The sequence below is a fragment of the Bufo bufo genome, chromosome 6 (assembly GCF_905171765.1).
Source record: "Bufo bufo chromosome 6, aBufBuf1.1, whole genome shotgun sequence".
Classification (NCBI taxonomy): Eukaryota; Metazoa; Chordata; class Amphibia; order Anura; family Bufonidae; genus Bufo; species Bufo bufo.
This window is the reverse complement of record NC_053394.1, coordinates 23,751,609-23,776,095: the sequence shown is the minus strand read 5'-3', so window position 1 is coordinate 23,776,095 and position 24,487 is coordinate 23,751,609. Positions and strand designations below refer to the sequence as shown.

At 45.6% G+C, this 24,487-nt stretch overlaps 1 protein-coding gene across 1 annotated transcript in view; it reads left to right on the top strand.

Moving 5' to 3' along the window:
• The window catches only part of LOC121005926 (centrosome-associated protein CEP250-like), a 34,240-nt gene extending 10,590 nt beyond the window's left edge, over window positions 1-23,650 (top strand). The window contains exons 6-18 of the mRNA XM_040438760.1: window positions 1,800-1,906; window positions 5,942-7,450; window positions 7,620-7,764; window positions 7,858-8,004; window positions 10,185-10,403; window positions 10,753-10,895; window positions 10,994-11,121; window positions 11,205-11,338; window positions 13,010-18,784; window positions 20,677-20,829; window positions 20,917-21,003; window positions 21,174-21,227; window positions 21,433-23,650. Coding sequence (XP_040294694.1) covers window positions 1,800-1,906; window positions 5,942-7,450; window positions 7,620-7,764; window positions 7,858-8,004; window positions 10,185-10,403; window positions 10,753-10,895; window positions 10,994-11,121; window positions 11,205-11,338; window positions 13,010-18,784; window positions 20,677-20,829; window positions 20,917-21,003; window positions 21,174-21,227; window positions 21,433-21,651 — 8,820 coding nt within the window. The 3' untranslated portion in view covers window positions 21,652-23,650. The remainder of the gene's footprint in view (window positions 1-1,799; window positions 1,907-5,941; window positions 7,451-7,619; window positions 7,765-7,857; window positions 8,005-10,184; window positions 10,404-10,752; window positions 10,896-10,993; window positions 11,122-11,204; window positions 11,339-13,009; window positions 18,785-20,676; window positions 20,830-20,916; window positions 21,004-21,173; window positions 21,228-21,432) is intronic.
• The last annotated feature ends 837 nt before the right edge of the window (window positions 23,651-24,487 follow it).

The window sequence follows — 24,487 nt, the reverse complement described above, 5'->3', positions numbered from 1 at the left end:
CTATTGATATGATGTATCCTGATGGTAGGCATCAGTATGAAAATCCTGCAAAACCCCTTATTTCTTTCTAGCAGTCAGAGCACCAGATCCTCCGCATGGACATACGTGCCGCCCGTAGCCAATCCTTTTGTTTCTTTGCCATGTTCGGTAGATTAACTGTTTGACCACCAAGTTGTAAAGGTCCCTTTACATGGGACGTCAGAGCAGCAGATTGTTGGGAAGGAAGCTGCTCGCTAGTGGAGGAGACACATTTAGGCTCCATTCACACGTCCGCAAATGGGTCCGCATCCGTTCCGCAATTTTGCGGAACGGGTGCGGACCCATTCATTTTCCATGGGGACGGAATGGATGCGGACAGCACACAGTGTGCTGTCAGCATCCGCATTTGCGGAGCGCGGCCCCGATCTTCAGGTCCGCAGCTCCGCAAAAGATAGAACATGTCCTATTCTTGTCCGCAGCTTGCGGACAAGAATAGGCATTTCTATAGGGGTGCCGGGCGGGTGTGTTGCGGATACGCAATTTGCGGGTCGGCAACACACCACGGACGTGTGAATGGACCCTAAGGCTCCATTCACACGTCCGCAAAATGGGTCCGCATCCTTTCCGCAATTTTGCGGAAAGGGTGCGGACCCATTCATTCTCTATGGGGACGGAATGTGCTGTCCGCATCCACATTTGCGGATCCGCACTTCCGTATCCGTGCTTCTGTTTCCGCAAAAAAATAGAACATGTCCTATTCTTGTCCGCAATTGCGGAAAAGAACAGGCATATTCTATTAGTGTCGGCAATGTGCGGTCCGCAAAATGTGGAACGCACATTGCCGCTTTCCGTGTTTTGTGGCTCCGTGTATCCGCAAAACAGGTTGCGGACGTGTGAATGGAGCCTAAGGGTCCATTCACACGTCAGTATTTTTACCTTTCCAGATAAACGTTCCTTTTTTTTGCGGATCCGTTTTTCAGTACAACCTTCAGTTTTTTTACTGAAGTGCTTCCGAATCCGTTCCGTGTTTCCATTATTCAGTTTTTTTTTTTTTCATCCATTTTCCTGTCAACGGATCCGCAAAATCAGGTGACATTCGGATGGTTTTGTGCATGTCATCTGCATTTATGCAGATCCATTGACTTGAATGGACAACGGACCCGAAAAACGGACAGAAAGTAGGTCAAGCTTAATTTTTTTAGGATCCGCATACTCGAAAATAGGAAAACGGAACGGATTCCGTGATTCGGACAGCACTATGATTGGTGTCCGCATTTTTGCAGAGGCAATTAAAAATTAATGGATCCGAAAAAACGTTTCGATTTAAATCGGAACGGAAACGGAGTGTCAGAACCTTTTCATATTATTCGCTCCTTTCTCCTTTCTGTGGCCAGCCCCTCCCTGGCGGCTTTGCTATTGCCTGGCCCTGTCAATCAAAGGAGCCAGGGAGGGGATTCCACAAAAATAAGTGGAGATTTGGTGCAGCAAGAGCAATGGTGCCGGACCTTTTTGCACCAAAGGCCTAATTTGCATACTAAGAAAAAGTATCATAACCAGTGATTGCCAGTTCGCCATTTGTTTCAGACCGGCTCGCGGCGCAGGCACAGGTAAGGACTTACCTGTGCCTCGCCGGACTTGTGATTTAAGATGGCAGCCCGCATGTGTTCACGGGCGAACTGGCCATCACTGGTCATAACTCAGGAACTGAGCATCGAACAAAAGAAAATCACAGCCATGTGTCTATGCAGAGAGGTGGGTGAGGGCACCCTGAACATCCCCATTTAGTCATTCTGTGGGTCTTGTTCCTTTTTGTCGCTCAGGTTTATAAAGGTCATATTCAGGGTGAGCGCTCCCGACTCCTGCGACTGTGGACTGAAGTTGTGACATTTCATCGACATTTTAATGAACTAAAGACGGCAACAGAAAGGTACAGACCCTCTATACTACACCACACAGCAGAGCTGAGAGATCCTCTATACTACACCACACAGGAGAGCTGACAGATCCTCTATACTACACCGCACAGCAGAGCTGACAGATCCTCTATACTACACCACACAGGAGAGCTGACAGATCCTCTATACTACACCACACAGCAGAGCTGACAGATCCTCTATACTACACCACACAGGAGAGCTGACAGATCCTCTATACTACACCACACAGGAGAGCCGACAGATCCTCTATACTACACCACACAGGAGAGCCGACAGATCCTCTATACTACACCACACAGGAGAGCTGACAGATCCTCTATACTACACCACACAGGAGAGCTGACAGGTCCTCTATACTACACCACACAGGAGAGCTGACAGATCCTCTATACTACATCACACAGCAGAGCTGACAGATCCTCTATACTACACCACACAGGAGAGCTGACAGATCCTCTATACTACACCACACAGGAGAGCTGACAGATCCTCTATACTACACCGCACAGGAGAGCTGACAGATCCTCTATACTACACCACACAGGAGAGCTGACAGATCCTCTATACTACACCACACAGGAGAGCTGACAGATCCTCTATACTACACCACACAGGAGAGCTGACAGATCCTCTATACTACACCGCACAGGAGAGCTGACAGATCCTCTATACTACACCACACAGGAGAGCTGACAGATCCTCTATACTACACCACACAGCAGAGCTGACAGATCCTCTATACTACACCACACAGGAGAGCTGACAGATCCTCTATACTGCACCACACAGGAGAGCTGACAGATCCTCTATACTACACCACACAGCAGAGCTGACAGATCCTCTATACTACACCACACAGGAGAGCTGACAGATCCTCTATACTACACCACACAGGAGAGCTGACAGATCCTCTATACTACACCACACAGGAGAGCCGACAGATCCTCTATACTACACCACACAGGAGAGCTGACAGATCCTCTATACTACACCACACAGGAGAGCCGACAGATCCTCTATACTACACCACACAGGAGAGCTGACAGATCCTCTATACTACACCACACAGGAGAGCTGACAGATCCTCTATACTACACCACACAGGAGAGCTGACAGATCCTCTATACTACACCACACAGGAGAGCTGACAGATCCTCTATACTACACCACACAGGAGAGCTGACAGATACTCTATACTACACCACACAGGAGAGCTGACAGATCCTCTATACTACACCACACAGCAGAGCTGACAGATCCTCTATACTACACCACACAGGAGAGCTGACAGATCCTCTATACTGCACCACACAGGAGAGCTGACAGATCCTCTATACTACACCACACAGCAGAGCTGACAGATCCTCTATACTACACCACACAGGAGAGCTGACAGATCCTCTATACTACACCACAGAGGAGAGATGACAGGTCCTCTATACTACACCAAACAGGGGAGCCGACAGATCCTCTATACTACACCACACAGGAGAGCTGACAGATCCTCTATACTACACCACACAGGAGAGCTGACAGATCCTCTATACTACACCACACAGGAGAGCTGACAGATCCTCTATACTACACCACACAGCAGAGCTGACAGATCCTCTATACTACACCACACAGGAGAGCTGACAGATCCTCTATACTACACCGCACAGGAGAACTGACAGATCCTCTATACTACACCACACAGGAGAGCTGACAGATCCTCTATACTACACCACACAGGAGAGCTGACAGATCCTCTATACTACACCACACAGGAGAGCCGACAGATCCTCTATACTACACCACACAGGAGAGCTGACAGATCCTCTATACTACACCACACAGGAGAGCTGACAGATCCTCTATACTACACCACACAGGAGAGCCGACAGATCCTCTATACTACACCACACAGGAGAGCTGACAGATCCCCTATACTACACCACACAGAAGAGCTGACAGATCCTCTATACTACACCACACAGGAGAGCTGACAGATCCTCTATACTACACCACACAGGAGAGCCGACAGATCCTCTATACTACACCGCACAGGAGAGCTGACAGATCCTCTATACTACACCACACAGGAGAGCTGACAGATCCTCTATACTACACCACACAGGAGAGCTGACAGATCCTCTATACTACACCGCACAGGAGAGCTGACAGATCCTCTATACTACACCGCACAGGAGAGCTGACAGATCCTCTATACTACACCACACAGGAGAGCTGACAGATCCTCTGTACTACACCACACAGGAGAGCCGACAGATCCTCTATACTACACCACACAGGAGAGCTGACAGGTCCTCTATACTACACCACACAGCAGAGCTGACAGATCCTCTATACTACACCACACAGGAGAGCAGACAGATCCTCTATACTACACCACACAGGAGAGCTGACAGATCCTCTATACTACACCACACAGGAGAGCTGACAGATCCTCTATACTACACCACACAGGAGAGCTGACAGATCCTCTATACTACACCACACAGCAGAGCTGACAGATCCTCTATACTACACCACACAGGAGAGCCGACAGATCCTCTATACTACACCACACAGGAGAGCTGACAGATCCTCTATACTACACCACACAGGAGAGCTGACAGATCCTCTATACTACACCGCACAGGAGAGCTGACATCCTCTATACTACACCACACAGGAGAGCGGACAGATCCTCTATACTACACCACACAGGAGACCTGACAGATCCTCTATACTACACCACACAGGAGACCTGACAGATCCTCTATACTACACTACACAGGAGAGCTGACAGATCCTCTATACTACACCACACAGGAGAGCTGACAGATCCTCTATACTACACCACACAGGAGAGCTGACAGATCCTCTATACTACACCACACAGGAGAGCTGACAGATCCTCTATACTACACCACACAGGAGAGCTGACAGATCCTCTATACTACACCGCACAGGAGAGCTGACAGATCCTCTATACTACACCACACAGGAGAGCTGACAGATCCTCTATACTACACCACACAGGAGAGCTGACAGATCCTCTATACTACACCACACAGGAGAACCGACAGATCCTCTATACTACACCACACAGGAGAGCCGACAGATCCTCTATACTACACCACACAGGAGAGCTGACAGATCCTCTATACTACACCACACAGGAGAGCTGACAGATCCTCTATACTACACCACACAGGAGAGCTGACAGATCCTCTATACTACACCACACAGGAGAGCTGACAGATCCTCTATACTACACCGCACAGGAGAGCTGACAGATCCTCTATACTACACCACACAGGAGAGCTGACAGATCCTCTATACTACACCACACAGGAGAGCTGACAGATCCTCTATACTACACCACACAGGAGAGCTGACAGATCCTCTATACTACACCACACAGGAGAACCGACAGATCCTCTATACTACACCACACAGGAGAGCTGACAGATCCTCTATACTACACCACACAGCAGAGCTGACAGATCCTCTATACTACACCACACAGGAGAACTGACAGATCCTCTATACTACACCACACAGGAGAGCTGACAGATCCTCTATACTACACCACACAGGAGAGCTGACAGATCCTCTATACTACACCACACAGGAGAGCTGACAGATCCTCTATACTACACCACACAGGAGAGCTGACAGATCCTCTATACTACACCACACAGGAGAGCTGACAGATCCTCTATACTACACCACACAGGAGAGCTGACAGATCCTCTATACTACACCACACAGGAGAGCTGACAGATCCTCTATACTACACCACACAGGAGAGCTGACAGATCCTCTATACTACACCACACAGCAGAGCTGACAGATCCTCTATACTACACCACACAGGAGAGCCGACAGATCCTCTATACTACACCACACAGGAGAGCTGACAGATCCTCTATACTACACCACACAGGAGAGCCGACAGGGTTTCATTAATGTGATTAAGGTCCAATTGGCAGTTTTGGATTCTTAGTGCAGATGCAATTTGATTTTTTTTCTAGGGATTTATCTGAATTGCGTGCCGAATGGACCAGATGTGTCCGCCTTCTCCAAACTTCATATTCCTGTCTTATCTCATGGAAGCCACAGAATCCTGGAAAAATGACAGAGCCCCCAAAATACCTTCTTGTTACCTGGGGCCATGGGATAGAGTCAGTAGAGATGACCGGACAGGTGGAAGGAGCATCCGTGAAGGATTCTATGTTAGATACATGTGGACATAAAGAGGAATCGTCAAAATCACAAATTGAGGCCACGCAAGTGGAAGTACAAACCAAAACCTTGTACCAACAGAGACTGGGGGAGGACCTAAAGTTGCTTAGGTCTCAATTTGAGGCATCAGAGCAAAATGGCAGCTTGTTGAAGTCGCAGCTGGTGGCAGCAGAGCAGGAAGAAAGAACAATGAGGTTGAATTTGGAGATTGCACATGAAGAAGCAGACACTATGAGGACACAGCTGGTGGCAGCAGAAGAGGAAGCAAGCATAATGACAACACAACTGGTGGCAGCTCAACAGGAAGCAATCACGATGAGGACACAGCTTATTGCATCAGAAGAGGAAGCAAGCATGATGAGGACTCAGCTGGTGGCAGCAGAACAGGAAGCAAGCATGATGAGGACTCAGCTGGTGGCATCAGAAGAGGAAGCAAGCATGATGAGGACTCAGCTGGTGGCATCAGAAGAGGAAGCAAGCATGATGAGGACTCAGCTGGTGGCAGCAGAACAGGAAGCAAGCATGATGAGGACTCAGCTGGTGGCAGCAGAACAGGAAGCAAACACAACAATGTCTCGAGTGCAAGCAGAGAACCAGGAAGAACACACAAACATATGGAGTTTGCAGCTTGACAGAGAGGAACAAGAAAGAACCACCAACACGTTCCAGCTGGAGACGCCGCCAAGGGAAACAAACGTAATAAGATTACCTTTAATGGTGGCTTCAAAGGAGACTAGCACTGCGACATCACTACTAGAGACAACACTTCCAAGCACGCTATCGCCACCGCTAGCATCAACTTATCTGATGACATCACTGCTAGAGACCACGCCTCTCGAAACTAGCAAGCTGATGTCACTGCTGGAGACAACTCGACAGGACGTTAGTATGCCAGGGCAGGCAGTAGATTTAGCGGAGATGTCACGTGCGGACCTATTAGGCGACAAGGCGCAGTCAAGATTACAATTCATTCTATCAAAAGAGGACTTAATTAGGTCGTCGGAGCCCGAGATAAATTCGCTGACGTCAAAGGTTCAAGCATCTGAGCAGGATGCCCATTCATTAACGGTGCAACTGGAGGCTTCACGGCAGGAAGTGTGTTCCCTGGAGAGAAAGGTGCAGGAAACGGAAACGTGCAGAGGACATGTTGGAAAGCTGGAAAAGGAAGTAAGTTCTCTAAGGGCGGAGCTGGAAGAGCGGTCTCAAGAGGTGGAGCTGCTGAGGTCAAGCTTGATGACACAGGAAACGGAAGAAGAATCGCGACTTCACAGCATGGAGCGGGAGCTGCAGGAGATTCAGTAAGTAGAACGTCGGTTATTTGACTCCTTATCCAGAATACACATTTGGTCATGAGGACTGAGCCTGGAAAGTGATGCTCCTGCTCTGGGGACTGAGCTGGACCATCTGCAGGGGCAGGAGTCTCTCCGGACCGACCTCCGTTCACTTGTCTGTTTTTAACCCTTTCAGTCGGCGGTCTCTTGACGCTGTGCAGTCCGAGCGCTCTGATCTACTCCACGATTTAGTGCTGCTGCGGGAAGAGCTGCTGCTCTCTCGTCTTGAAGCCAGTTTGTCTCAAGATGAAAGGAGCGGCTTGCAGGGCGCTCTCCTCAAGGTAACCTCCCTGTGGACTCTCTAATATATAAAAGCATTCCAATAGCTGTCAGTCCGCAGTGCTTTAAATGCTATGCGGTTGTTGCTTTCACAGGCGGAAAGGCAGATAGCCGAGCGGATGGTGGAGCAGAGCCGACACAAGGCCGAGGTGGGCGACCTCCAAGACGCAGTCGCCAAGATGGGAGACTTGAATCGAGCCTTGTCTTTAGATAAAGTGGAACTGAACAGTCTCTTGCTGCAGGTGATCTAAACGCATAGAATAAGTATCGCTTTGCATGTGTCCTGTGTACCGTGGTGCATATTCTGTGGCATCACGAGCTGCTGTAGAAATACATGGGTTCATCTGGTGAGGTGCGTCCAGTGGATACAGATCTGCCCTTCTTGTAAGGAGCCATACATGTGTGCGATCACTACATGAGCAGGACCAGTGTTTATCCACTGCAGTCAGCAAACAGAGATCTTGAAAACTGTTATCTGCAAACCATAATTCCCCTTTGAAATCAATGGAAACCCTATTAAAATTAGAGATTTATAATACTTCAACACTGTGGCGTCCTCTTTTAAAGGGATATTCCCATCTCAGACCATGGGGGCCTATCGCTAGGATAGGGCCCCCATTGTCTGATAGGTGTGGGTCCCACCTCTGGAACCTGCACCTATCTGGTAAACGAAGATGGCTAAGTGGTGACCCGGCAGTGCGGGTCCGGCCACCATCAAGAGTTCCTATTGGCCTGCTGAAAATAGCCGAGCGGCGCGTTCGGCTGTTTCCGGAATCCCCATAGAGATGAATTGGGAGCGCACCACGCTTGCGCGGCCACTGCTTCCATTCACTTCTATAGGGCCGACGGAAATGATGGAATTTAAATTTTTGCCAACTCCATAGGGGAGCTATGTGCCCTCCTTTTACTTTGCCAGCTAGGTTTACAAGATGGGGGCAGGTCCTGCACCTATCAGGCAATGGGGGCATATGCTAGAGATATGCCCCTATTGTCTATGATGGGAATACCCCTTTAATAACCCAGTTAAAGGGCTTGTGTCACGACCAATATTCTACATTTTTCAAACCAGCTCCTGGATCGGAATGCTTTTATAATTACCTTCAGTTACAAATTGAATACAGACACTGAGCTATTCAATAAAATGTATCTGTATAGCGCCACCTGCTGTTCGTTCTTTATTTTTCCGTCCATCTCACTTTGGTGGTCGCACGCGCTCAGTTTAAAATTTCAGCTGCCACCAGGCATATCTTCTGTTAGAAGCTTTGTCGGTTACAGGAAAAGAGCTACAGCAGAAAGGACACCAGGTTGCGAGGTGCCTTCACGTGCGGCAGATTTTGTGGCAAGAAATTCTGCAGCTGAAAACCTGTTTCATTCTCCTTAATGGGGCTTTCAGAAATCCATGTGCTTGCTGCCCCATTCAAATGAATGGACCTGATTTTCATCTGATTAAATCTGCCGCATGTGAAGGCACCCTGATAGAGAGAGCTGCAGCAAAAAGGACACCCCCAGAGCTGTTATAGGGAGAGAGCCGCAGCAGAAAGGACATGCCCCCACTTAGCTGTGATAGGGAGAGAGCTGCAGCAATAAGGATGCCCCTTCTGAGCTGTGATAGGGAGTATGCTGCAATAGAAATTGCACGCCCCCTGAGCTCTAATAAGGAGAGTTTCAGCAGAAAGGACACCCCTCCCTGGCAGAGGAATGAACGTGGACCCATGTGAGATACAGGGCTCGTTCTAACTTTGTTGTACTGTATGATGTCTGATTTTCAGCTTTTTACATCAATCACAGCATAACCCCTTTAAAGGGGTATTCCCATCAAAATGATCACTGTTAAATAAATGCATTTTATCACCCAATTCCCACCCTTTTTGAGAAAATAAGTCCCCTCTTACCTGATAGTTGTCTTTCGTCTCCCCTGGTTACGGCCACCTCTCCTGTCGAATCCGGCCGGCCGCGCTTGCGCAGAAGACTGAAGATTTTCTCCCGGCCGGGCCGCGCAATGTCCTGAACGCGCACGCCACCGTGCATGCGCCTTGACTTCTTCCTGGCCAGTAAAGTACAGAGCCGCGCACGTCGGCTCTGTACTATACAGGCCAGGAATAAGTCACCATGGCGCGTGCGCGGCGGCGTGCGCGTTCAGGACATTGCGCGGCCCGGCCGGGAGAAGACGTCAATCAAGCCCAGCCGAATCCAGGAAGTGAACGTCGCGCTGGACGCAGGTAAGTATGAAAACTGCTGATGGGAATACCCCTTTAAATGAAAGAGAATTGATAGTACGGCGTTCATTCACCTTTGTAGCCACCTACATGTAAAGGCTATAGACCTGGTTACCGTTGACCCCACATACAGGTGAACAGACGACTGTCTTAATGTTCGTTCAGCCACTTTTGGGGTAGATTTTGACTTCATTTTGGTCCTGCAGAGGGAAAAAGAGCTGAAGTCTATCGGAGAACTTCTACAAGAGTCACAGAGGGAGGTTGGGAATTTACAGCAATGTGAGGAGGAGCGTTCCCGGCTTATGGTGGAGCTCGGCAAGGGACAGCGCCTCCTGCAGGACTGCGAAGTAGCAAGAGAAAGCCTGGAAACAGAGTTGTCGTACATTCGGCTGGAGAGAGACAGACTGCAGGCTGAGCTGAAACAGGTGAATGGAAGCATCACTACTTAGATCTTCCAACAAACTAGACCCAAAGTTACCTGTGCAGTAAATGTTCCTGACCTCCATCACTATACAGTGTGCGGCGCTCTGCTTGGCATGCCACGAGGAAGCCGCAGCGCTCACGGCAGCACCGCGTCCTCTTCAAACAGCTGATTGGTGAGGGTGCCGGATGTCAGACCCCCCACCGATCGGAGCATAGGCCATCAGTGTTGTACTTAAGGATACAACTATGTTAGTGGTTGATTCATGACTTTCAGTATTTCAATAATTGTGTCTCCTCTTCCTGTCCCTAATATTGTCCCATATTTTATGTTTTAACCTGTTAACCTGATAGGAAAGAGAGAGCCTGCGGAGGGAGCAGGACCAGTTGTCTCAGGACGCAGAAGCTTTGAGTCGGGAAAAGTCCACGCTCACCGTACAACTCGGAGTGAGCGAGAGGGAGTGTCTGGAACTAAGAGAAAAGCTAGGAGACCTCCAGTAAGACGTGGACGCGTGGTGCAGTGACGAATTCCTCTCCTGATGATTTGTATGTTTCATTGCATGATCTGCATTTTATGTTTTATTTTATTTCTTAGGATCATGAAACAGTGTCTGGAGAAATCAGTGTTTGCATCTCAGGAAAGATCATCTCAGCTGGAGATTAGATGCGGCCAACTGGACCTGGAAGTTCAGACAATCGCTCAGTCCAAGAAAACCGTCCAAGGTAAGAGTCATCGTACTAAATGCTATGACCTAAGGGATGATGGGAGACAGCGACTTACGGCTTTGTTTCTGAATTGATTACAGATGAGCTTTCTCTCTTGTACGCCGAGCAGGACGCCTTACAGAAGCGATGTCTCGCCCTTTCTCAGAGGCTGTCTGACTTGGAAGAAGAGAAAGAGGCAGCAATAGTACGGAGAGAGCAACTGGAGCTAAGCTTGGTAAATACTAGTTAAGTGAGCTGTCCGACTATAACTCCCTACCTACCCATAGAATAGGTGATAATTACCTGATCAGGGCAGGTATGACTGCTGGGACCCCCACTGATCGCAAGAATTGTGGTCCTTGAGTCTCCCGGGTGAATGGAGCAACCTTTACACACGTGCACTACTCTTCTATTCATCTCTTTATAGACTGCCGGAGACAGCCGAGCCTTGTACTGCAGTCTCATAGAGATGAATGGAGGAGCACCGTTATTCGATTCACTTGTGGGACTCGGGGACCCCTGTTCTCGTTAGCAGTGGGTGCGTTGGATCCCCCTGATTAGATACTTATCACCTATCCTGTCTGACAGCAAAATAATGGTGATTACCCCATACTTTTTAGCCTAGTATGGGGCAGTGGGGAAACAAGTGCAGCTTGGAATTTGCAGTCTGCCTTTGAGCATTGTGTATTAACCGCCGTATATGAAAGCTGCAAAAGGAATCTACGACCTGAGCCCGCTCCATATGCAGTGGGTACTGGTGGTGTTACAAATGTGACATCCGCCTGAAACGGGCAGAATCTAAAGATTCCCCCTCTCACTGTAGTGACCCTTTAGTTGCTGCAGTCAATAATGACTGCGGCATCCAAATAGTTAAGGACAGAGGGAGAAGATTCTTCTCTCTCTCCCACTCAACCCTGAGGCCTTGGCATGGCAGTCAGGGGCTCATCTGAGTGTGGCAGGGAGCAATAGTTATGGCTGAACTTGCATTTTGATGACTGGTATCTGTGAATTTTAGACACAACCTGCCTAGGATTACGTGCGAGTCCAAAGATTATACCAAATAATGACACGATTTGAAAGGTTTTCTGAGATTTTAATACTGATACCTTTGTATAGGTCATCAGTATCTGATCGTGGGGGTCGGACTCCCGGGACCCCTGCTGATCAGCTGTTTGAGAAGGCAGCGGCGCTCCTGTCATGGCTGCAGACTTCTCCCTGCTCACCAAGCACAGTGCTGTACTTTGTATAACGGCTGTGCTTGGTATCGGAGCTCAGCCCCATTCACTTCTATGGGGTTGAGCTGCGCCTAGGCCACATGACGAACAGCTGTCCCTTCTTACCTGTGCGCACGCACACATCCTCTGAAATCCAACATGCCCATCCCTTCTTTCCCCACCATCTGCCCTCAGGTCTGAGTTAGGAAACCCCCAAACACACTAGATCAGTGGTGGCGAACCTATGGGACGGATGCCAGAGGCGGCACTCAGAGCCCTCTCTGTGGGCACTCACACCCTGGAAAAAGTCTATGGTGTACCAGTATGCCTTAGACATTTCCTGCCATTCATCAGCGCCGGGGGCGCACTATGAACAGCACAGGTGCCACATTGAATATAGGCAGCTATTATAACTAAATGATAAAGTACAGGGAAGATATACGATATTGGTATTCAGGTTAAATTGCCGTGTTGGAGCTTTGCAATAAATAAGTGGGTTTTGAGTTGCAGTTTGGGTGCTCGTTCTCTAAAAGGTTCGCCATCACTGCTCTAGATGGTCCGCTGGTTCCATCAAAATCTGTGGGGTCGGACGATGATCATCTAATGTTATTAAAAGTGTCTTAAAAGCTATGGATGTCAATAACAGCTTGGAGAAAGAGTATTTAATAATACTGATCTCTGATTCCTTTCAGGAAGAATTAAACACCTTGAGAGACCGTCTGGAGCAAGAGAAGAGTCTGAGACAGGTCACCGAAGAGCGTGTCGATAAATTGCAGAGAGAGAAGCAGAATGAGCTGGATAAAGCAACCATCGTACAGAAGCAATTGGAAGAGGAAATTTCCAAACTGGGGGACAACCTGAAAATGTGTCAGTCAGACAAAGAGACAGCTTTGGAGAACTTAGAGCGACAAGTGCTAATGAAATGTGAACAGGACCGTGAAATTGAGATTATCAAAGAGACCTTGAAAGAATGTCAGGAAGAAAAAGAGAGAGCCCTGGCTGCACTGACAAACCAAGCGGATAGTTTAGAAGAGAGTGAGAGGCAGATAACAGAACTGAGAGAGAATATTCAGGAGTGCAACGGGGAGAAGGAGACTGCTTTAACTTCAGCCGCTCTGCTCCAGTTGACCATACAAGAAAAAGAACGTGAACTCAAGACTTGTAAGGAGAGCATAATGCAACTCCAACAAGAGAAAGAGACGGTGGTCAATGAGTTACAGCAACAGATCCAGAGCTTTAAGGAGACTGAGCTGCGAATGACAAAGCGTATTGAAGAGTGTGAAGTTAAGAAAGAGCTTGCAGTAAAAGCAGAATACAACAGTCTCCTGATAGTAGCAGAAAGGGATCGAGAAATTGATACCTTGATTGCCAAGATGAGCCTGGTTCAAGGAGAGAAGGAGACACTCGTTGAGCAGTTCTCTGTTGATGCTACCGAGGCAGAGCAGAAACAGACAGCTCTAAAGGAGCTTCTCAGACAGTGTCAAGAAGAACGAGAAACCAAGGTGAATGCATTGCTGCAAAACGTGGGAGGACTGGATAAAGAATTGGTGACTTTAAGAGAGCGTTTGAAGGATCAGCAGGCAGAGAAAGAGAGCACACTTGAAGAAGTAGGCCATCAAGCTATGTTGTTAAAAGAGAGTGACTCTCTGATTGAATCTTTACGATCCAGAATGGTAGAGTGCGAGTTTGAGAAAGACCAGCTCTCTGTGAATTACAGAGAGTGCAAGGAAAATATAGCAACTTTAAAAGAGACTATTAAAGAGTACTCGGAAGAAAAAGAGAGAGCCCTGGCTGCACTGACAAACCAAGCGGATAGTTTAGAAGAGATTGAGAGGCAGATAACAGAACTGAGAGAGAATATTCAGGAGTGCAACGGGGAGAAGGAGACTGCTTTAACTTCAGCCGCTCTACTCCAGTTGACCATACAAGAAAAAGAACGTGAACTCAAGACTTGTAAGGAGAGCATAATGCAACTCCAACAAGAGAAAGAGATGGTGGTCAATGAGTTACAGCAACAGATCCAGAGCTTTAAGAAGACTGAGCTGCAAATGACAAAGCGTATCGAAGAGTGTGAAGTTCAGAAAGAGCTTGCAGTAAAAGCAGAATACCACAGTCTCCTGATAGTAGCAGAAAGGGATCGAGAAATTGATACCTTGATTGCCAAGATGAGCCTGGTTCAAGGAGAGAAGGAGACACTCGTTGAGCAGTTCTCTGTTGATGCTACCGAGGCAGAGCAGAAACAGACAGCACTAAAGGAGCTTCTCAGACAGTGTCAAGAAGAACGAGAAACCAAGGTGAATGCATTGCTGCAAAACGTGGGAGGACTGGATAAAGAATTGGTGACTTTAAGAGAGCGTCTGAAGGATCAGCAAGCAGAGAAAGAGAGCACACTTGAAGAAGTAGGCCATCAAGCTATGTTGTTAAAAGAGAGTGACTCTCTGATTGAATCTTTACGATCCAGAATGGTAGAGTGCGAGTTTGAGAAAGACCAGCTCGCTGTGAATTACAGAGAGTGCAAGGAAAACTTAGCAACTTTAAAAGAGACTATTAAAGAGTACTCGGAAGAAAAAGAGACATTGTCTGCTTTGTTGCAGTCTCAAACTGAGGGAATTAAAGACCGAGAAAACAAGATAAAATTGTTGAAGGAGACTATGTTTAAAGTTCAAAAAGATAAAGAAATGATCTGTAGTGATTTAGCGTTTCACACCAAAACTTTGAAAGAGAAAGACGAAGCTCATGTGGTGTTGCAACAGACACTACGAGACAGCCAGCAAGAAAAGGAGCATCAACGACTAGCTATAGAACAGCAGAAAAGTGAGATTATGAGCCTGGAAGAGAAGTTACGGAGGTGCCAACATGATAAATCTGTGGTAGAAGCTAGAATGGAACGTTTAGCATTGCAGAAAGACGCCATAGAGAAGGAAGCAAATATGGAGGAAAAACTTTTGAGGGAAAAAGTGTCGGAGTATTCTCAGGCCTTAAAGGAAAAAGAACTAGCGGTTGAAATTTTGGAAAGGAAGTATGAGAGAGAGCGGGAATCGCTAAATAGGAATGAAAGAGAATTACAGGAATGGGGAAGACTTGAGATCAAAAATACAGATTTGGAGAGGAAACTATCAGAGGTCTTAAATGAAAGACAGCTGGTTGAGGAACAGAGGGAAAGGGACAACAAGGCTTTTAAAGAAAGGTTACAAGATTTATCCCGGACTTTGCTAGAGAAAGAGTCTGAGGCTGATAGAGAAAGAATGCAGTTAAACAGGGTTAACAGTGACTTGGATGTTAGAGTCAAAGAGCTGTTACATATCCTTAAGGAGAAAGACTTTCAAGAACAAAAGAATATAGCGAAAATACAAGATCTGAAACTGGAACTAGAACAAGTACAATATGTTCTGGTAGAGAAGCAAAAAGAGGCAGAAGATGCCAGAATTCAGAGTGATAGAGAGAGACTGACTCTAAAACAGCAGATTGCAGAACTGTCTCGAGCACTCGCAGACCGAGAGGTCCATGATGAGGAGAGAGAAGAGCACTTGAATGCTTTGAATATTAGATTAGACCAAATGAGTCAGGACTTAATGGGTAAAACTGTTGAATTTGCACAAGGGGAAGAAGAAAGAAAGGAACTACAGAAATGGGTAACAGAACTTTCCCAGGCTCTTATTGGAGAGATGTCTTTAGATCAAGAAGATGATCGAGCTTTAGCTGATAGACTAAAATTGCTTGGAAAGGCTTTGAAAGATAGGGAGCGACAGTGCGAACAAGCAAAAATTGAGAAAGACAGTCTGAAGGAAAGAGTATCAAAACTTTCTCAAATTCTTATAGAAAAGGAACACGAGTTAGAAGAGGCAGAAGATAAGATGACATCGTTGGGACAGAAAATAAGTGAACTGGGGCAAGTTCTCGTAAAAAAAGAAAACGAGGTAAGGAATGAAGCGCTAAATAGTAAGGAAGAGAAGTCGTTACTGAGACAGACTGTATCTCAGCTGTCTCACAGTCTTACAGAGAAAAAGATAGAGATAGAAGAAAAGGAAGTTGAAATTACATTTCTGAAAGATAAGATAAAAGAAATCAGACAAGTCATGGTGGAAAATGATCAAGAAATACGAGAGAAAGATAGCTTTATCGAGCTAGAAAAAAAGTCTCAGAGCAAGAGAATATCAGAAATTTCTCAGGTTTTATTTGAAAAGAAAATTGAAGCAGATAACAAAGACCTAAAAATTATATCTCTGGAAGACAAGATGGCGGAGCTTCGACAGGTTTTAATAAGTAAGGAGCATGAGCTCAAAGAGGAGATAACACGAAACAAACATGAAAATGAAGTCCTTAGAAAAAAAGTCGAAGAACTTTCACAGACTTTACTGGAAAGAAGTCATCATGCAGATTTTGCAAGCATGGAAATAAAACTATTGAAAAATAAGAAGGAAGAACTTGAAGGACAGTTGGTAGAGAATAAAAGAGAAATGGAAGAAATAGAAAGACAGATTCTAGACGATAAGATGTCGCAAAGACAGAAAGTAACAGCACTTACTGAGTCTGTAATAGAGAAGAACAGAGAAGTGGATGATAAAGAGATGCAGGTAAAGCTTCTGAAAAAGAAGACTGAAGAATTGAGACAACGCCTGCATGAAAAAGAGCAGGAAAATAAGGAAGAAGAACAGCGACGCGAGGAAGAGTTGAAAAGTCTGAGGAAAAGAGTGACAGAACTATCTTCATCTATAGCACAGAAGGAGAGCGAAGCAGGTGAGGTAAAGACTATGAAAGAAACAATAAGAGAACTCAAGCAAATGCTTGCAGATAAGGAACAAGACATGAAATCTGAAAAAAGAGAGTGCGATGAAGAGAGGAAGACTCTACAGCAGAAGTTAAGGGATGTTTCCCAGGCTTTAGTTGAGAAAGAGCAAAAATATGATGTAGTTAAACTGGAGGTGGAAACTCTGAAAAAGAAAATTGAAGAGCTAAGACGCCTCATATTAGAGAAAGAAGGTAACATTCAAGAGGAAAACAGAATAAGTGAAGAAGAGAAGACATTCTTGAAGCAAAGAGTGAAAGAACTCTCCAAAGCTTTGGTAGAGAAGGAGCAAGAGGCTGCTGAAACAAAATTAGAAAGTAAATATCTAAGAGATAGGCTAGAAGAAGTTAGGCAGGTCTTGGTAAATAGGGAGGAAGAGGTCAAGGAGGAAAAGAAACACAACGAGGAAGAGAAGAAAGTTATGAGAGAAAGAATAACAGCCATGTCCCAGTCTTTAGTAGAGAAGAGCCAAGAAGCAGATAGGACCAAGATGGAGATGAACTCTCTTAGAGAGAAGATAGAAGAGCTCATGAGGAGGAATGAAGCAATGATCCATGATGCAAATATTGAAGAGCAAAATACTATTTTAAGCCAGAAAGTGGAAGGACTTTCTCAGAATTTAAAAGCAAAAGAAAGAGAAGTTAATGTTCTGCAAACTGATCTGACATCTCTGAGAGATGAGGTAGGAGAACTTAAGCAATCTCTGACTCTTAAAGAACAAGAAATTCAAAAGAAGGAAATATTCTATGAAACAGAGAAGAGAACTTTAAAAGAAAAGGTGACCAATCTTGCTAAAGCTTTAGGAAGTAAAGAAACAGAAGTAGGAGAAATGGTAGGAAATATTGAATACTTGAAAGAAAAGAATGAGAAGGTAATAAATGAGAAAAAATTACACGAGGAAGAAAAGACAACTCTGCAGAATCAAATAATCAGACTTTCGCAAACTCTGTCGGAGAAGGAGGAGAAAACAGAAGGAATGGAAAGGGAGATGAGGCTTCTGAGGGAACAGATTGAGCAGCTAAGACAGGATTTAGTAGATAAAGAGCAAGAGAGCAAGATGCACAAAGAAGAGAAAAATGTCCTAAGGCAGAAAGTGTTAAAACTTGTTCACACTGCAGAAGAAAAAGAGAAGAAAATAGACACAATGGTTATTGAGAAGAATGCTCTTAAAGCAAAGATCGGAGAACTAAGACAAGCCATGGTGATTCAAGATCAAGACAGAAGAAAGAAAACCAGAGATGAAGAAAATGAGACATATTTCAGACAGGATTTGGATGTTCAAGAAGATGGAAAGAAACCTTTATCTGACAAGACAGTTGCCGGAGAAAGGAGACAACTGGAGGAAAATTTACAAGACTTGCAAACATTTACACATGTCAAATCAGAGACAGCATTGGCAGAGTCCACAGAAGGCTTAAATTTGATTGGTAAGAGAAAGTTCCTAGAAAACCAACATGAGGACCCTGTGTTTCTAGAGATCAGCTATCCACAGGAGGAGACAAATATACAAGAGCTGATAACAGAAATTAAAGCACTGTATCATGAGAGAGATGAAGCCCAGAAGAGGGAAGTGGATCTTAAAATGAAGTTGATGAAAGCAGAAACGGCACTAAGACGTATGGAGGCTGAAGAGATCAAGCTGAGGCAGAAGTTTCTGGAATCGGAAAAGAGACTTAGAAAAGTAAGATGGTTTGCACATCATGTGCAAAGTTGCCTATCAATATCACGTAGGTTTTGCTCACGCTTGCACCAGTTATTTTACACCAGGTTTCCATTGCATTTTGTAAAAATAGTGTTGGCTGTAGTTTGCTGATAGAACCTCATGGACCCAGTCATTAGGGTCTAATAAAACTAAGAACAACCTAAGGCCTCTTTCACACGGGCGCTGCGGGTGACGTGCGGGAAAAGATGCGGGTGCATTGCGGGAAAATGCGTGAGAATGCTAAGTAAATTAGGGATGGAGGGGTTAAAAAAAAAAATTTATAATAATTAAACTCACCTCATCCACTTGTTCGCGCTGCCCGGCTCGTCTTCATTCTTCTTCTTTGAGGACCTGGGAGGAAAAGGACCTTTTGGTGACGTCACTGCGCTCATCCCATGGTCAATCACCATGGTGATTGGCCATGTGATGGCTCCACACTCATCACATGGTCCATGTTATAAGGGAAAATAATAAAGATCGGGTCCCCATCCCGATCGTCACCGAGCAACCATGCGTGAAAATCGCATCGCATCCGCACTTGCTTGCTTTCACTTCTATGGGGCCTGCGTTGCGTGAAAAACACACAATATAGAACATGCTGCGATTTTCATGCAACGCACAAGTGATGCGTGAAAATCACCGCTCATGTGCACAGCCCCATAGAAATGAATGGGTCCGGATTCAGCGCGGGAGCAATGCGTTCACCTCGCGCATTGCACCCGCGCGGAAACCTCGCCCGTGTGAAAGAGGCCTAATGGATTACGATGGACAATAACGGCATTGGGAACAGAGCCCAAATCATTTGTGGGTGTTTGCAAGCCACAAATTGACAGTTGACATTTGCAGAAGCATCTGATGGCATTACTGAGTCCTAATTAGAAAAGGCCCAAATCCTGAGTCGGCTTCCCTGTTTTTTTGCAGATAAAATTTCTTCACTCATTAGAAACACTTCACCAAAACCCAACTCCCACTGTGTTTTCCTAATGAGCAGCAGAGGACCTTTCATCAGTTTAGCCGTAGTCGAATTATGGTCTTACCTTATAGGGCGGCCACCACTGATGCCATGGCACTTTTTTTAAATTTTTTTATTCCAAAGATATCTCGACAGAACAAGTTAGACATACTGTAATAAGGTTATGTATGAACATTAAAAACATTGGGGTAGATCTACTAATCCTGCCAAAGATTTATACAATGGAGGCCACATTACATGGCCCACTCAGCAGGGAGTTATCGGACTGTTCGTTCCTGATAATTGCCTGCTCGTCACAGACGGTGAGAGCAGTATTTAGGTGCAGCTATCGTCTCCTGAATAGTGGCGAATGATTGCTGAGGCAATCACTCATCCCGGTAGAGAATAATTGTTTCTGGGTTTACGCAGATGATCTCCTGCCCATTAGTTTGCTACCTGCCGATGAACAAGCGTAGACCCAGTCTGTTCTGCGTCATGAACTGTGTATCCTTTCAAGGCCTTCAGAAAAGAGGGTGCCTTGTCCCAGTTGCATCACGGTGAAGCCCAGCCACTTGACCAAAGGACTGCGACCCATTTAATCATGTTTTGGTCTCCACTGGCCGTAGCGATCAATGGGTGAAACATCTGAAGTCTGTTAAATCCTGTAAACAATTATCTGACAATTATTCGACCACTTCTCTGCAGCCGGTTATCAGTATTTATATATTTTTTTCAACACATCTGTTGTGGTCAGAATACAGGTTTGTGGACTCCTTCAGTCATCTGATCTGGTCTGCTTCACTCAGCTGTATATGAAGCTACGTGAAACATATACAGAACTTGAAATGTTTCCCTCGTTGTTGGGTTTGATGAGATCAATAGTCTGGATATAACATGCTTTCATTGCTCTCCTAAACAGGATAATTCTACATCTGTAGATGTTGCAAGTGGAAAGAATGACGACTCTCTGCAAAGGAGGCTGCAGGTCCTGCAGGAGGCTGTTGCGAGGTTGGAAAACGACAAATCTTTATTGGAAAACCAAACCCTACGTTTGAGCGAGACACTACGAGAAGTAAGAGCCGCTACGAGCAAGAGTCATGGGTGATGAACGAAGCCAAATGTTTGTTTGCCTTACATTCAATTTTGCGTTCTTACACAGGTGGAGTTTGAGCGGAGGAACCTCCGGAGGGAGCTGCGTAAGCTCAATGCTTCAACATTGCAGCAGTCAAAGGACAAAACACAAGAGGTCAGTAGTCACAGGGTAATACATCAAATGTAATCACAGTCTGGCACTGCTGCAAAAGATGGATGACTTTCTATGATGGTGCCATTACTATTTTTGCAGTGTTGCTCAGTTCCTTCAGTTTCGACATGTTGCTACATTGTTTTTTCTTCCCCCCCCCCGGATACCTTTAGGATGCTGTTGATTCTTCTACATCTTGGCCAGGCTTGGCAGAGCTACAACAACAGGTGAGTGATGCTATAACGTGTATAGGGCTCTAAGGTGCAGTATGAAATCACAGGGAGTAGAAGTACTGTATATGTACAATGAACGGTGAAGTCAAAGGCACGACAAGTTTACTGGGCCAATGGAGTATGTAGACTATCAGGTGTCGGTGAGGTGCAGTTGTCTGGAGAGCTAACATGTACAGCGATTTTGTATCTCCTCGCACAGATCTCCTTTTTAAAGTCACAGCTGGAGACAGAACGTGGACATCGTTCCTGGTATATACACAGATGTGCCCGCACCACTGACGATCTTATGAGCCTGAGACACAATCTGACTCGTTCACTGGCTGCAGTGACCTCTGATACTAGACCTCAGGTACTGGAGAGGGAAACTATCCGACTGGATGACACATTAAACCGCAGCCTTGGCCTTCCGACAACCTGAATGTGCATATTAACATGAAGTCCCGCGAGGCAAGCAGGTCTCTTGTTCTTGGAGAAACTGGTTGGGTCAGTGAGAGAGCACGGCGGGCTAATCCGTCCTGGGAAAGGGGTTCTCCCCCTTTACCTGCCTTACAGAAGTCCAGTTGCATTACTCCAGAAGTGTAACGGTCCCGGCGACTGATCAGTGACCCATTTATTTGGCTCATTAGCCTCTGTGCGGGAGTTCAAAGATTCAGCATGGTTGAAAATGATGTCTGTTACAGGATTCAGTGATGATGTGTGATTGGTGTGTGTTGTATGTTGGCGCTGCATGTAAGAGATGGGAATTTATTATCGGGGAGCAGCGGATGCAAAAATCAATTGATGTCAATGTCCCATGGTGACCACACACAGGCTTGGTTGTGATGTGAAGTTTACAGACTCTTAGGTACTGCAAAGGGGTCTGAACTCAACCTATTTGTCATTAAAAAAAGGAAATGTTTGGAACTTCCAACATAATACATACTTTTCTCTGTGATATTCCCAAGTATCAGTTGGAGACGTAATTATTTGACAAGATTTTTAGACATCAGAAAGTGTCTTAACATAAGTTTGCAGTGTCACACCACCATTTATTGACTAGGGTCTGTATCTGATAGGATGCACTAGATCAACTTTGTAGACTCTGATCATTGCACAAAATAGTGTTTTATAAAGTCAGGTTGTGATGTTCAGTATGGTGTTCTGATCTTAGAGGAATCGGTTATAATACGCGTATGTGATACAGGTACCGCAATGGGGTCCGACCCTAACCCTTTCTTGAAATGCACTGCTGCTGGTCATCAGAAGCACTCGCTGTTTTACTGTATGTAGCTTACGTTAAAAACCAAGCTTATAGCATCACATTATTGTGCTGGTGGTAAACCCTGAGGTTGTCATCTCTTATGTGTGTACGATTCCAAGTATCGGGTAGCTGTGTCGTCTCATATTAAGCTTCTGGTTGCCTGGTGTAGACAATCTTGACAATTTCTCTCTGTTTTTGTGGGCAGAGGGGTTCCCTCAGTAGCCAAGTTGCTTTAAACCTATACTTGTATACTAGGGAATTGCACATAGCAGTTTATTTTGAATGACTACCTATATGAATCAAAGAGGAGAGGAGGTGTATGTTGAATATCAATCTGTGTACAACTGCAAGACAGACATGTGACCCCCTCCCCCTCAGTGATCGCAGTGACAATCCGTTCATGAAACAGGGCGTTGTGTGGCTGTTGGGGTTGGACACGTACTACAGAGAGAGATTGCGGGGACCACATGTGTGATTGTAACAGGGACTCATGGATATGTATGAAATTGTTGTGAACCATTTAAAGGGTAAGTCCATCCAGTCTGTAAATTCACACTAAACAATCTTAGTGGAAATACAGGCTGGGATATAGGAGATGCAATAAAATGACAACCATTCTGAGCTACATTTTCTGGTTCTTAGAACTTAATAGTTGTCACTCTCTTGCCAACAAAGGCTGCAACCAATGGGGTGCAGAGATGGTTTTCAGAAGTCCCATTTTTGTTTTTAGCATCTATTACTCTTATTAAAGTGGTTGTCAAGATGCCCCCCCTGAGCTCCTGGCACTTCCACCATTGGGGGTGCAGGTTTAGAGAAGACGGACTTGCAGCAACATCTGTGGAAATAACTTCATTCTACGAAGGGTTTGTCCACTTGTGGATCCTTACTGGATGGGTTTGCCCTTTCTGATGGGTTTCTGGGTTACGGTGAGGCTGTTTTCCAGGATGTTGTTGGATGAATTTTATTTTATACAGTTATTTATATATTTATATATTTTAATAAAATGAGTTTTATGTACAGAAGTTGATATTGTATCTGACGCGGTGACGGCCTCCTGCCAGAGAGAGGCTGTGATATTATATTATAATCAGCCGGCTCTACTCATTTATGTATCTCTGTGCATATTTTTGTATTAATATGTATTTTGTATGATGAAATATATACCTTTTAATACCCATTTGTGTGCAATCTTTGTGCCTGGAGTGCAGCCGCCTCCAGCAGAGCCATCGCAATAACACCAAGCAAAGCCACGTTCTGCTGATATGTTTAATAAGCGTCCATCGAGCCTCATTCTGAACAGAAATAATAATTGGGAGTCACAAACATGGCTTCCGACAGGGAGAATGGCGGTTGTTTTTAATGATCCCAGGGCAGCTTGTCGGCTAGTTTTCTTCCTCTTTCACCCAACATCGAAGACTGATGTGAAGGATATTACCATTCTATGATAGAAGAACCATTCCCCGGTGGATTCCCATTGCTTTGGGCTGTATGGATAGATTGGATCGGGCATGATCGTCGTTTGATGCCTTGAGTTTGGGAATGGAGGAAAATGTCCCTGCTAAGGGTTTGATGGTGACCATAATAATGCTGGATAGTTGGGGCAGTGCATACGTAGACATGTAAACAACCACAGTCATAGCAAAACCGATGACATCGTGAAGACGATCAATCCTGGACCTGGACCGTCCTAATCACAGACCAGCGATCGACAGGTCATCAACACACTTCATCAGCAGTCACTGTGTCCACAAGGCTGTCTCCAGGAAACCAGCGGCGCTCCAACAACTCTCAGCAGAACAAGGACAAGTCTGTCAGTCGTCTTTACATTTAGCGGTGCCTTGGCTATAACGTTTACGGCTTCAAGTTAAAAGCTGCCACGATCTAACTTGCTGAATCTCTAGATGTATCCTGCTCCTGTATTGGGAAACAGACGGGGAGCTATAACTGCCACCATATTGGAAATAAAATTAAGAACCCTTTGGGACAAACTTATTGAAATTGAATTTTAAAGAGA